General features: G+C 41.9%; 1 protein-coding gene across 6 annotated transcripts in view; it reads right to left on the bottom strand.

Moving 5' to 3' along the window:
- Positions 1–14,769, bottom strand: part of rbm27 (RNA binding motif protein 27) — a 211,438-nt gene that overhangs the window by 15,896 nt on the left and 180,773 nt on the right. For all 6 annotated transcript variants that reach the window (XM_085995831.1, XM_085995832.1, XM_085995834.1 and 3 more), the window contains 2 exons: positions 4,883–13,236; positions 3,363–3,493 (listed from right to left, as the gene is read on the bottom strand). In XM_085995831.1, coding sequence (XP_085851957.1) covers positions 13,153–13,236 — 84 coding nt within the window. In that variant the 3' untranslated portion in view covers positions 3,363–3,493; positions 4,883–13,152. The remainder of the gene's footprint in view (positions 1–3,362; positions 3,494–4,882; positions 13,237–14,769) is intronic.

The raw sequence follows: 14,769 nt of genomic DNA, 5'->3' as shown, positions 1-14,769 counted from the left end.
GGAGAGGGGGGGAGGAGAGAGGGGGGGAGGGGGGAGGGGAGAGGGGGAGGAGAGAGGGGGGAGGAGAGAGGGGGGAGGAGAGAGGGGGGAGGGGAGAGGGGAGAGGGGGGAGGAGAGAGGTGGGAGGGGGAGGAGGAGGGGGGAGGAGAGAGGGGGGGAGGAGAGAGGAGAGAGGGGGGAGGGGAGAGGGGGAGGAGAGAGGGGGAGGAGAGAGACAGACAGAGAGAGAGAGAAAGACAGAGAGGGAATAGAACCGCGTTTATGTGTTCAACCATAAATGTATTTTGATGCTTTGGCAACATAAGATGTACCTTATCATGCCAATAAAGCGATTTGAATTGTGAATTGTGAAGGAGCTGCTTTACTTCCAAGAGTCAATCATTATACGTGGACTAACCACTGGGGGAACACAAAGCACTGACAGACAATCGGCAGAGGTTGCACTGGGCAGAGAGTGGCTGTTTAAAGTCAATAAATAGATAAGACGCAAGGCCATTTTTTCCAAACACAAAGTAGCTTCCCTGGTTACTGTTGCTAGGTGACGTGAGAAGGAGCCGATTGGTCGCACCGCAGCCCCTCCCCTCCCCTTCTCTCAGCTCCCCCAGCAACAGACACTCACCCTCTCTCCCGCCCACACACGCCATAAGACGCCAGTTCCTTACCGACTGCGCACGCGCGGTCTTCAATGCAATCGGTGACCCCCCCACCCCCACCAATCGTGCGTCTCTTTCCGCGGCTCACGGAAACAAAAAGAACCTAACGGGGTATTAAGAGCAGCGAGCGGGTCGGGGAAGGCCGCTTCTCGCTGGAGCTACCGGCCAGCACGGAGATCGCGCGATGCTGTCCGTGCCCGCCGGCTCCTTCACCCATCTTCTCAACGTCCCTGGGTGGACGTGCGCGTGCCTCCGGGGCTTGTTGTTGTTGACGGTTGGACTGAGGCTGCAGCGCGAGCGCAAATGAAGTTCGAGCAACTTCCAAGCAGATTGAGTTGTCCTGTGAGGTTTGTCGCTATGAGTGTTTGTGAGGAGTGTGTATTTTTTTTTTAAACGGGGAAATCCGATACAGGCCTCGCTCTTTCCCTCACCTTTCACTCATCGATTCTTCCATCATCACCAAACTGGGATTTAAGACCTCGAGAAATAAATCACATACTGGACTCATTTATTACACGCAAATTATATAATGAGCTAGTTGGGCTCCTAAGTACCAAATTTGTGTTGGATAAAATCCCCTCCACACACACAGAAAGTGGGAAAAATAAATCAATAGTTAGGAATCAAGATGGCAGCCACTCACCTCAGCTCAGAAGGATTAGGCCCGCCCACACACGCAATGAAACGCCCCCCGTGACACACCGATTGGTCAACCATCAGGTCACTCAACTGTAGGATTGGTCAACCATCACGTCACTCAACGCTAATGAGCGGAGTTGTCCGTTTTTTGTATACTGTCCGAACAATTTTTGTCTGACCAAAAAGTAAATACGCCTATGACACTTCCATAATCATAAGCTTTCTTTTGATATCTATCTATATATATAAAAAAGCGGTTGATCTGTCTGTCTGTCTCTAACTTTTGAGTGTATAGAGGACATACAGACAGATCAACCGCTTTGACTATAGCAGGCAGGGCATGGGCAACCTGGCACCAACATAAGCGGATGTCTGAGGGAGCTGGCTAGAAAAGTCGCACGAGCTGTCAAGAGGACGGTATCATGAAGACGGATTTTGGCCATTCCACTCGTGCTGCTTCTAAGTGCCCACTGATCAGTGGGAGGCCAGACACCTCATACCAAAGCTGTCATAGCTTTAACCATTCCCTTCAAATAGTCCCCGAAGGTCCAGTGGTCAAAGCATCCACTTTGAATGCACTGACTGGTCTGGAAGGTTACAGGGGTTGGGGGGGCGTGGAAAGGCAGATGTAGCTGCTCGTGCAAACGCCACCAACTCCAGGTAGTGCTGCATTGTGTAAAAATCCTTCTTGGATTTTGGCACAAAGATGGCATTGGAGTCCACTGTGACACTTTCCATCAGTCTTAGTGTGGAGTTCATCCAGCATCCTTCTTTTTAGAGCAGGAACCCCAGAGATCTGAGCATGCAGGCAGGCTCAGGAACCAGGGCTGAATTCTATGGAAGCTCTGCTCACCACTGACAGATCTCACTTTCACCTCTTGACTCCTCTGCAACCAAGAAGACAATGAATGAAGAGTGCCACACATATAAAGAACTGGAAAGAAAGGTCATGGAGAAGCAGATAGCTTACCTTAGATGCTCTGGTGAGGTTATTAAACATCTTTCTGCACTGCAAAGGAGTCCTAGGTGTTCACCAACTAGCACTCACTGCCACGGCCACATCCCTCCACAGAATGTGCACCATATGCTTTGCAGGTCTCTCGTCCCCAAATCCCAAACACTCCATCTCCATATGTCCGTTATGATATCCAAGTCACAATCCCTGCCGTTGGCTGCTCTAATTTTGCCCCTTACTGCCATCCTCATTGCTGAGGTTGTCTGCTGCCCCCAGTGCTGCCATAGCCCTTTAAGCAGGAATAGGTTTTATATGCTGCTGCTGCACCAGATCTCTGCTTCCCCTCCAACTAATTTTCACCACCACTCCAAAGCAGCCCCCCCACCCTGCAACTACTACTCATCTGGCTAACATTCAGGCCCATCTGGGTAAAACCCCTGCCCGTCACCCCAGTTTTGGCCATATTCCTGTCATGTTTCAGACGTTGCAGGCTGGTATATTCGAATTAGCTGACCCCAAAATTTATGGCAGGAGTTGGCACCACAATTTCATGATGGGTGGAAGTCACGCCCCTTTGCACTTTCGACAGAGTCCCAGCACCGTCAGGATTTTGGGCCCTGTTTACAACAAGACAGATACATTCCATACCACCAGGAATGAAAGGTTATAGTTACGAAGAAAGGCTCGAATAATTGGGGCATTTTCCCCCTGGAACGAGAAGGTGAAGGGGCTCATCTAAATAGGCTTTCAAAATTATCAAGGTACGTAGCAAAAGAAGCAGCATCAATGGAGCACAGACGCAGATTACCACAAGAAGTATGAAGGAGGCGGTTGGGAGATTTTTTTCACCTAGTGTATTTAGAACATGGAATGTTTTACCACAAATGGCTATTGAGGCAGAGACTACGATATTATTTGAAAGGGAATTGGATCAGCATTTGAAAAGGTAGGAAATAAAAAGATATTGGAAAAGGGCAGGGAAATAGAATTAAAAGTACACAGGTCCAGTTAAAAGCTAGCACTAGCACAATGGGGCATAAAGGCCTTCTTCTCTGCTGTAAGTTCTATATCTTAAGCACTCAACTTCTACAGTAAAAAAAAGATTCAGTACTTACATATTCTTAGATGACTCAACAAATTCCAATTGATAAAAAAGAAACCTAACATCAGTTGTCTGGATAAAAAGGTCAGTACAGCTCATCAATCAATGATCAGAGCCAGGGTACCTGTGGCACTATGTCTAAACCTGCAAAATCAGTAAAACAGAACAAAGATATGTCAGTCAAGGGCTAAATTCAGAGAACAGTAACTAAACTCAGAAGGCAGCCGTTAAAATAGTTAAACCTTAAATTTGCAGTTCAGAAAAAGACACTGGACCTGAAATTGTGATCGGAGGCTTCCCTCGGCCGAATGCCTCCGATCCGCAAGTGAACTCCACACTTATCTGGTGCCTCTGGATCGTCAGACTCTTGCGGTCCTGGACCTGCAGACGTATGCCTGCGTAAAGACCCACGGATCCCAGGGGCGTATGCGGTTGCAAAAGCGTCCCTGGGATCACGTGGACCGGCCCGACCAATTAAAAAGGAAGACTCCCATTCACAGAAATCACAGAAACCCCACAGTGCAGATAGAGGCCATTTCGGCCCATCGAGCCTGCACCGACACATATCCCACCCGATCCCCGTAACCCCTACACCAACACATATCCCACCCTATCCCCGTAACCCCACGTATTTAATCCCCCTAACACTAAGGGTCAATTTATCATAGCCAATCAACCTAACCAGCACATCTTTGGACTGTGGGAGGAAACCGGAGCACCCGGAGAAAACCCACGCAAACACGGGGAGAATGTGCAAACTCCACACAGACAGTCACCCGAGGCCGGATTCGAACCCGGGTTCCTGGCGCTGTGAGGCAACAGTGCTAACCACTATGCCCATGCTTATGGGGATTCCATTTACGTACAGGATCCCCATAAGCATAATAGGAATGACATAAAAAATACATTTTCACATAACCTAAATAAAAATAAATCATCACGTTTAAAATGAATTAAAATACAATTTAAACATTTAAAACAAAAATTTAAACATTTTTAAAGGGGCCAAAAATAACCTAAACTAATTTTGATGGTCTTTGAAATTTTTTAAATCATTTAAACAGTTATTTTACTATTTATTTAAACCCTTACGCTGGTAAAAGGTCTTACGCCTGCTTTTACCAGGCACAAGAGTTGTGGACATTCACTGGGCAGTAGTTGGACCCTGCGCCAGCGAATGTCCATTTCCTTCGGATTCGTACGATCTGTCAAGCTGAAACTTGACAGATCGCAAGTTCCAGGTTTTCTTGCATGCGCAACGCATGCGGAAACACGGAACTTGCGGGACACTTAACGACCGCTGTGCATACATGGCCATAGGCCCCGGAAAATCCGGGCCACTAAGTTATTTCCCCTAACCATACGCCTCCTCTCTCTCCTCTAACCCAATGGCTAGTGAGTCATAAATGAAAAGTGAATCAACGCCACTTTAGCACTAATTATCGGGCACTGAAATATTAAGCTGTCTAGATGATCATTATCGGAAGTGTGAATAGTCACAGTTGCAAACTTCTCAAGGCCAGATGTACTGACCATCTCTAGTTACCCTACGAAGGTGGTAGTGGCTCGCCTTCTTGAGCTATTGCAGTCCTTGTGGTGATGATGTTAGGCAGGGAATTCCAAGATTTTGACTCAGCAACAGTGAAGGCAGGATGTTGTTCAGCTTGGAGGTGATGGTGTTCCTAAGACATTGTTGCTCTTGTTCTTCTTGGTGGTAGAGGTCATGGGGTTGGGAAGTGCTGTTGAAATAAGCCTAGTAAAATTTTGAATGACTCTCATTCTTTGGTTCAAATTATTTTGATGCATCTTGCACCGAAAAATAAACAGTCCAAATACTTTTGAATGGATATTCAGTTTCTCACTCTTTCCGATCAGAAATCTCACTCCTATTGCGATGATCTCAACAACCTTGCAGTTAGTAATGTCTTTGTACAGCTGCACTCAACACATGGGCTCACTATTGATTGTACTGATTTTGAATGATTTCCTTCCTGTTTGGAGAACTGACATCAAACCACAGCAACGCCCATCCACTTTGGATTCAAGAGGTGACATAAAATCTCCTTGGTTGGTATGCAATAGCATCAAGTCTTGGTAACTGAGAATTCTAGCCAGTGAATGTTGAACAGCCTCATCATATCCTTCTTCTATAGTCTTATAAAGATATATATGCTGTCTGAAAGTTCTCTCTACCATGGAAAGATTGATTGCTGTAACACAACTCATGGCAGATGTTACACTGGCAGTACAGTGTACTGCAACAAGGGAGAAAAGTACAGCACTCTCCTGAGATGAGGATAAAAATGAAAGGACACACTAATTCAACAACAACTTGCTTTTATATAGCGCCTTTAACGTAGTAAAACATCCCAAGGAGCGCTGCCAGACAAAAACTGACCAAGCCAAAGAAAGAGACATTAGGACAGGTGACCAAAAGCTTGGTCAGAGGTAGGTTTTAAGGAGCATCTTAAAGGAGGAGTGAGAGAGAGGTGGAGGGGTTTAGGGAAGGAATTACAGAGCTTGGGGCCTAGACAGCTGAAGGCACGGCTGCCAAAAGTGAGGCAAAGGAAGTCGGGAATGCACAAGGGACCTGAATTGCATGAATGCATTCAGCACAATCAACTCCAGAGCAGGGCTGAATTTTAATCAACAGGACCATGTAATCCAGTGTTGTGGTACAATATTCTCGAGAGAAGGATTGAATTCCTTTGACAGGGCAGCATAATAAAGCACTGCGTCACAGCACAATACTCTCCGAGACCAAGCCTGAAGTTACATCAATAACGTAGTGAAATCCAGTGTTCAAGTAGGGTGCAGAACTCTTCATGGATTATGGTTGAGGTTACTTCAACATGACATTGCAATCCAGCACTGAAGTACCATAATGTACTCTCCTTGGAATTAGAGCTGAAATTATATTGACAAGGCAGTGTAATCTAGAGCATAACTAGAGGCCATCAATACAAGATAGTCACCAAGAAATCCAATAGGGAATTCAGAAGAAACTTCTTTACCCAAAGAGTGGTGAGATTGTGGAACTTGCTGCCACAGGGAGTGGTAGAAGCAAATAGTAGAGATGCATTTAAGGGGAGGCTGGACAAGCATATGAGGGAGAAGGGAATAGAGGGTTATGCTGATAGAGTTAGATGGAGGAAAGATGGGAGGAGGCTCGAGTGGAGCATAAACGCCGGCATGGACAAGACAATGCAAATCAGCAAATTAGAGCAGCACAGGGACTGAAGCTGCAAAGATAGGGCAGTGTAATCCAACACTGCAGTATGTCATGATACTCTCCGCAAGTCAAGGTTGAAGTTACATTGATAACACCATGTAACGCAGCACACTCCTGAGGAGCGGCGGAGCCAGTGGGGGGAGGGGTCGCATGGGTCATGACACCCACCTCCCCCCCCCCCCCCCCGAATCATTGAGATTGACCAATGTGGCTTTAGAAGACCACCTTCATTTTGCTCCCAGGAACGTATACGTCACCCGTCTTCAGCCTCCAAGTTCGGCTTGCAAGTCTGTGTTTCACAGATTGGCCTTTGGACTAGGTAAATCGGTATTCCCTTGTTCCCAGCTCAGGCTCCTTCATGCCAAGTCGGCCAAATCTTGAGTTCGATACCACCCCCCGCCCCAGTCAGCCAAGCCTAGCTCTGCCCCTGCTCTTGAAAGCAATGATAAGATTCCATTAACAAGACTGCGCAAGGTAGCACTGTGCAAACCATCACAGTGCTCCAAGATTGGATAATGATACAATTGGGCAGTTACGTAGTTACATTGTGTTCACAGCACAGAAATAGGCCATTCAGCCCAACAGGTCCACACGAGCCTCCTCCCACCTTTCTTCATGTAACCCCATCAACATATCCTTCTATTCCTTTCTCCCTCATGCTGTGATCTCCTAAAATGGGGATTGAGATTGAATTATAAGGACAATGGGGGAGAATTTCATTATAGCCCAGGAATGGGTGCTAACTTTTGAAAATTTTGAGAATTAGCACCAGGCGCTAATGCTTCAGACTGCACGCAAAATTAAGTCTCATTGCACAAAGGATTGGAGTGCTAAATCAAGCGCTAATCGCCTAGCTCAGTGGCGTTAAACTCGAAGCGCTGACCAATATCAGGTGCAGTCTAATCACAAGTCATCATTGCCACAGGCGCTTTCCAGTTCTTAAAGGGGAGTTTGATTGATGCTGCAGAACCTCATTCTCATGCCCCCGCCAGGCACTAACTGGAGGCGCTAACCAGCTTGAATTTTTCCCCCAATATCATTTACCACAGTAGTATTATACAACACTTTACCGAGATCAAGGCTGTAGTCTCAATGGCAGGGTGCTAACATCTCCATACAACATGATGCATAAAACAGTAATGTTAGCTGAAGTTACATTGGTAAAATACTGAGAACAAAGACTTAAATTACACCAACAGGGCACAGAGGTACAAGAAAATGACCGTAACTACTTACAGAATGATTTTTAGGCTTTCAAAGAATTTCAAAATAAACTGATACACCTTGTACATCAACAATGTTTAAACATCCCCCCCACCCCCGCCATCCCAACCTTGCACCTGCTGAATGCAATTGAAAAGACTGCCAAATAGCCTGACTCCTCTAGAGTGCCACGGATACCTCCAAAAATCATCACTTAGCTATAAAAATACAACTGCCTGGACAATGTCCTTTCCCATTAGCAAACTAGAAGACTAAACTTATCCACTAAGGATTAATGCTCCATTAACTTGACAGATTGAATGTCAATGGATGTTATGCCTCCCGACTATACAAAGGGGGTTTTGGTGTCACAAGGTAACATCAAGTCCCAGTGAGATCATTGGGTTAGATACAGGGTTTCTAGTAATATTGTAAGAAATGTATACTACGAGTTTTAAAACCTTATACTTGACCTCTGAAAATAACAAGTGGCCCCTTACATTTTCAAAATCTGAATGAGAACGTGGTTGGAGAATATCTTTATAGCATGCTCAGTACGCTTATTCCATTTACCAGAAAAACTGTCTACACGGCTTCAGCTGAGCGAAACAAAGAACGACTAACAATATATGAGCACTTACTGAGAACAGCAGAAGCCTTAACCACACCAGCACCGCAGATCCGTAGTTAATTAATACAACAAAGGTGAAGACAGGCCAGAAAGACAATGATAAGCAGGTCTGCCAATAAGAGGAATGGCTATACTAGTACAGACCAAACCAGGGTAAAGTGGGATAAAAGCACAAAGTGCTGGAAATGCACAGCAGGTCCATCTGCATCTTTAGAGGGAAAGGGTGAGTTACAGTTTGAGCTGCAGCAGACTCGTTGTCAGACCATTTTGATGAAGGGTCTATATTGGAAAGGTTGGCCCATCTTCTTTTCTCCACAGATGCTGAAAGACTTGCTGTGTATTGTCAGCATTTTGTTATATTCCCCTCTAAATTTCCATTTTTAGCTTTCAGAGTTTTTTTTTGTTATTTTCCTCTCGTGGTACATTACCAACTCATAACCAAGGACTTTACCTGGAATTTCTTCATATTGGGTTTGTATGCATAAGTGCAATTGCACTTTCAAACTTGGATAAGCAGTGAAATAACTCACACTTGGGATCCTCATGTTCCACCACCACTTCAGACTGAAACCAGCCTTCATTGTGCATATATTGTGACAACCTTCCTGCAAGGTGAATTTTATACTTACCATTTAAGTGACAAAAACCGAGATACTGTCCAGCTGAAACAAAAAATAAACTAAACACAGCACCAACACAGAGTGCAATTGGTTATAGCTCTTTTGTGAACTTGGTTAATTTTTTTTGGAATGGTTCTTTTTTTTTTTAAAGATGACTAATTTTTTTTTTTTTTTTTTAAATCATTCTTTTTTAAACTTTTTTTCCTTTTTTTTTTAAATCATTCTTTTAAACTTCTTCCATTTTTTAATCATTCTTTTGAAACTTTTCCATTTTTTTCCCTCTATATCCACATATGTATAATTTTTAATTTTTTTTTTAATGTTTCATATTGCAAACCATTCCACTGTGGGACTTTATTTCAAATGTGAACATGCCTCTATTAGAAATTCAGATACAATCAGTAAAACAGAAATAAAGACATAAATCCAAACGTATAAACTGTTACAAATTCAGCAACAATATCACCCAATGAAGTAACATTTTACTGAAAAGTGCAAGAAACTTGCACTGAATTCACATTTTAGCATAAACAACCTAAAAATACATTGATGTTCTACATGTCCACAATTCGGAATAAACTCTATTATACAAGTATTTACTTACAAAAGAAAAAGGTCATAGGATATCAGACTGTTCCTCACCCACAAAAAAATCTACAATGGCAAATTCTAAACACCTTCAAACAACTGCAACGACTCCCCTTTCACACAATGCATCTTTTTTTGTTGGTGGGTCCACCAAGATATTTCCCCTCAAAGATCACGTGGCAGCGGCCTCCTCAAACTATAGTTCCACTCTATCCCTCCTCCCTCTTCATGATAGCAAATAGCTATATAGACCAATTAAAAAGACACAAGTAAAAGTGCAGCCTTCCCTTTATCACAAACAGTTTTCCAACTGTGTTCTAATTGAATGGTGCAGGACATTAAACGGGACAAAGCAAAAGGACCAACAAAGGGAGTAGAGGCACTATAAGGAAGTAAAACAAAAATAGGATGAACAAAGGTTGTAGGCATCCTGCACAATAGCTGACAAAAAAAATTAAAACAAGGAACTCAACTGTCAAGGCTATTCCACATGTTAATGTATCAAAGGGCTAAAGCCAAGATCGATCCCAGCTAGGTTAGAAGGCTAAGCTTTAACTCCTAGTTTCTAGCTAAGCATTTTAATGAAATTTATACGGAAATTACTTGGTGTTTGCTCGAATTGTGCAACATATGGTATAATGCATAGTGTAGGTGGCATGGCATCTGGTACGGTAGATTCCTGGGAGTAATTATAAAGCATTAACCCGAGGGGCTCAGATGATATTGTAAACCATAAAAGTTGTAGTCAAGCATCCCCTCCCATTTTTTTTTAAATTTTTATAAAAACTATCTGACGCCAAAATTAAATTCCAACCTTGAAATTAATCTCTGGAACCATTAATCACCATTTCACTCTGATGTAAAGAGGGAGGGAAAGGAGAGTTATTCCATGTCTGGTCAGTTGTAATATCAGCCACGCCATATAATTTATACCAATTATACATTGTCAAACATAGAAGAGTTACATACACCAGCAACAACCTCGAGAATCTTGAGGACAGTTGCGCAAGATGCTGCAATGTTCATGAATGGATATTATTGAGGATTCCACTAGCAGACCATCACTGCTGTTAGCAGATATTAGGATAAAGTAGCTACTTTTTGCAGTGATTTATGAAGTCACGTAGTTAGCATATATCATATGTGGATTGTGGCAGAACAGAGTGATGGTAAGTGGGTTATACTTTATCACAAGATGGCACTGTTTCCAGTTCTTCGCATCTAACCATTCCATCTTCTGAAATAGTCATCAAAACTAATGCTCAAATATTCCAGGCAGCAGTCACTGTTTTTTTTTGTATAAAAAAGAACTGTAGAACACAGATGTTAAAAATTCAGGGTTTTCAAGATACCAACAGGCATTAACCCTTACAGGACAGAACTGGAATCCCCCCCCAATCTAGACTCATTATGGCTTTCAGCTGGGTCAAGATACAAATGGGTTAATTAAGATTTTTTCTTAATAAACCTCAAAAGGGGTAACTGCAAAATGGTCACCCGTTACACCATCTTAAATATTTTTCACACCCATATTTCACCAGAGTTTTTGCATATGCAATAGCTCTATGTTCCATTTAAAGCTGCATTGCCACACAAATTGAAAATGTAAATTAATATGCACCAGTTAAGCGTGTACCTAGAAGTGCATATTTCTTTTAATTTCAGAAAATTTAAATCCTTAAGCGTTTTACATTGGCACTATATTTCTGTTTAGTGAATATTTTTTGTAGTATGCAGTCTTTTACCTTCACTGGACATATTATCAGGTCTGCAGATGTTCTGTATAAACTTTGTGACTACTATTATATCTATAGTCTATCAAATTAGCAACATTAGAAAGCGCCAACATTTTGCAAGTTACTCCACTGCAAGTAAAAATACACAAGGAACTGTGCAACAGAAATTCAATATTTTACTCTGAACTCCCAATACCTAAATCCGATTTTGCGGCAAACAGGTTATAGGTGCAAGAAAAAAAGATTATGCATTACAGTATATGTTGACTGGAAGCTAACTGATGCTTCTGCACGTGGATTACCATTATCAGGACTGTCATTGTGGCTGAACTACTCCATGTGATACAAAATTGTCCACAGCAATTAAAATTCTAGAACTCACCCAGATATGTTAATCATGAAGAAAATAACTACTTTTTTGCCCTCCACAGATCTCAATATGTGAAGTCTGTTTAACCTGTCCTTGGTTGATGTCTAAACACCCGCACTTTCCAGTATGAATCACAGGATAGCAATCAGGAACGGTGGCTGAAGAGACTTCTAGATGATAATAAAAATCTCTTCTGTATACCTGACAAATTTAAAAGGAGCAATCTTTTCTATCACTGACCAAAAGAATTGCCTATATAGTATCGATATTGTCAGTTATAAGCAATTTAATTTTTTTTTTTTTTTTAATTGAAATATAAAGGAGCAATCTTGCTCTTTTACCAGAATTGCCATCTTGAATTGAGGAATGAAGAGCTGAGGTTGAATGTACTGATCCACTGAGGTGCGACATCATTCCCCTATTCAGCACATCATCGGTATAATATCAAACGCGATGCGTTCGTTACCATGTTTAATATTTTAACTGTCCTAGGGTGGTAGCAGAGTAAAGCAAACTGAATAAAAACAGATCAATAATGTACAGCCAACTACAGAAAACAAACTCAAGCAATGAGGGCGCGCAGAAATGTCCTTTTTTTTTTTTTAAAAACAGGTTTCAATAAATAGCAAATTATAAAATGATTTAGTTTAGCACTTAAATTTTAATTAGTGGGACATTGCAGCTTTAAATGTCTTATGGTTTTGTAAACATTTACCATTCACATACCTCATCTTCAAGGATAACTGTATTCTATCCAAGTAAATTTAGTATTGGTTAACAGCTGCCATCTTGGTTCTACAGTATCTTTTTTGCTTACCGGAAGGTGGTCACTATCTTCCCCACCAACACGGCTGAGGAAAAACATAAAAAGCTCTTTATAGGGTTATACTACAATGAATCCCCCCATTAACAAAGCAACCACTCCACTGCCCTTCCAACCGGAATTGTTTTTATACAGAACTCAACACTTGCTATAAATCCACTCTCCCTGCCAGATGTATTCTGGTGTTTCAATTGTTATTTTCTTTTAAAAAAAGGGGGAAAAAAACACCTCTATCAAAAATTTACTTACAGGCTTAAATGTATGTTCTTCTGATCAAAAAAAAGGCAAAGTATATACACAATTTTAATATACATTCATACAACAACCTCTGCTACAAGCAGAATGCACATCTGGTTATTCCCTATCTCCCCTATATATTTTTTTTCCTGAAACATTCTGTGATTTACCTCCTTTGGGGCACGTGTCCTAAAAGCACTGAAAGGAAAATACGAAGCTTTTTGTATTTTTCACCAAAATGTCGCAAACCCATTTTTTTTTCTTTAAATACAATAAAAATGTTTCTGTAAAATTAGTAAATATATTTAAACACAAAAAGATGCACAAAAGTTCACGACGATAGAGTGAAAGTTCTAAATCCCATCATCGTCTCCAGGAGCGAGATTCATCATCTTCCTCTTCATCATCGTCATCTTCACGAAAGAAAGGATCCACAGGTTCTGATGCCTTGGGGAGGGGAAAAAAAAAATGCTTAACGGCACAACATTTCTAGACAGGTAAACCTTAAAACCTTGGAAACCATCAGACAAGCAACCCAAATCCGATATAAAATATCTGGCGAGATAATAAGTACTTCTAAAGAAAGTTATAAACTATATTTAAACTATAATCTACCACTTTTTCCAGAGACAAGCTAAGCAAACTAAATCAATGTATGCACAGTTGGTAGAAACACGTTCAAGTGTTTCTCCATCAGAAACCACGCCCAATATTCTGCCTCAGCACAATTGCTCACAGGGGAGTAGACATGCAGTTCTCAACATGTTGAAGATGAAGGGGTATGTAAGTGCGGCAAGGGTAGCATACTGGATTAAAAATTAGCTGGAAGGGAAGCAACAGAGTAGGGATTTAAGGGTAGTTTCTCAAGAGTGGTTGGAAGTGGGTAGTGATGTCCCACAAGGTTCTGCTCTGGGACCGTTCTGTTCATTGTGTATGTCAATGATTTGGACTGCAGACAATACTAAAATAGGCACAGTAAATCATTCAGAGAACTAAAGGAAGCTGCAAGGGGATAGTTATAAGGTGGTGGAATGGGCAAAAAAAAAATGGCAGATGGAATTCAATGTCATTAAGTGTAAGTTAAGAAAAAGTAACAATTATATTTTGAATGGGGAAAGTTTGGATGATGGGGAAGAGTTGAGGAATTTGGGGCTTCAGGCTCACAAGACATTAAAAGGAGCATCTCAAGTGGATAAGGCCATTAAAAAAGTTAATGGTTTTATGGAAAGCGGCACAAAATGTAAAAGTCGACATGTAAAATTTATATAAAATTTTAGTATGTCACAGTGGGAGCACCTGTACTGTGTGCAGTTAGGCTCCGTGCCATACAAGAGGATGTTGAGGCAAGAGAGGTTACAGCAGAGATTCACTAGAAGCCGCCTGGTATGAGGAAATACAAATATTAAGAAAGACTTGGAAATTGGGACTGCTTTCGTCAGAGCAGAGGATATTATGGAGTGATTTGACAGGTGTAACATTATGAAGGGATGGGAGCGAGCGAATAGAAAAGATTGTTTTACTGGTTGAGGGGTTTGGAACAAGGCGACATAGATACAAGATAAATGAGAGATTTAGGACAGAGAGCAGGCAAAACTTTTTTTTATACAGAGGGTTGTGAGGCTGTGGAATGCAGTGTTCGTGATTGAAGTGGAGACCATGTCAATTGTTCAGATTAGGTTAGATAGGTTTGTAAAGGGAAGGAACATGGGATCAGGACTACTGCCAGTATGGAGAATAAATATTAACACAGATTGGTTGGGCCGAAGGGCTGTTTCCATTTCATTAATTTTTATGTAATTCTATGTATTCGGCAACTCAAGTCTGAAGAGAGGAAGCTGATCAAATCTGCTGGAAAGTCAATAAAGAACTTTAAAGTTACTGATGGCATAAATTAATGCCATGCTAATAGAAACCTAGCTGGAAATACTATTGGTTATAGTACTACCAATTTTTGAAAGCAAGTCAAAAACTGGTTGCAGG

Source organism: Somniosus microcephalus, chromosome 8 (genome assembly GCF_052327205.1).
Source record: "Somniosus microcephalus isolate GS21.2 chromosome 8, FLI_Smic_1.0, whole genome shotgun sequence".
In the NCBI taxonomy this organism is placed as follows: Eukaryota; Metazoa; Chordata; class Chondrichthyes; order Squaliformes; family Somniosidae; genus Somniosus; species Somniosus microcephalus.
The sequence above is the reverse complement of the archived record's forward strand: the minus strand, read 5'-3'. Positions and strand labels throughout refer to the sequence as shown.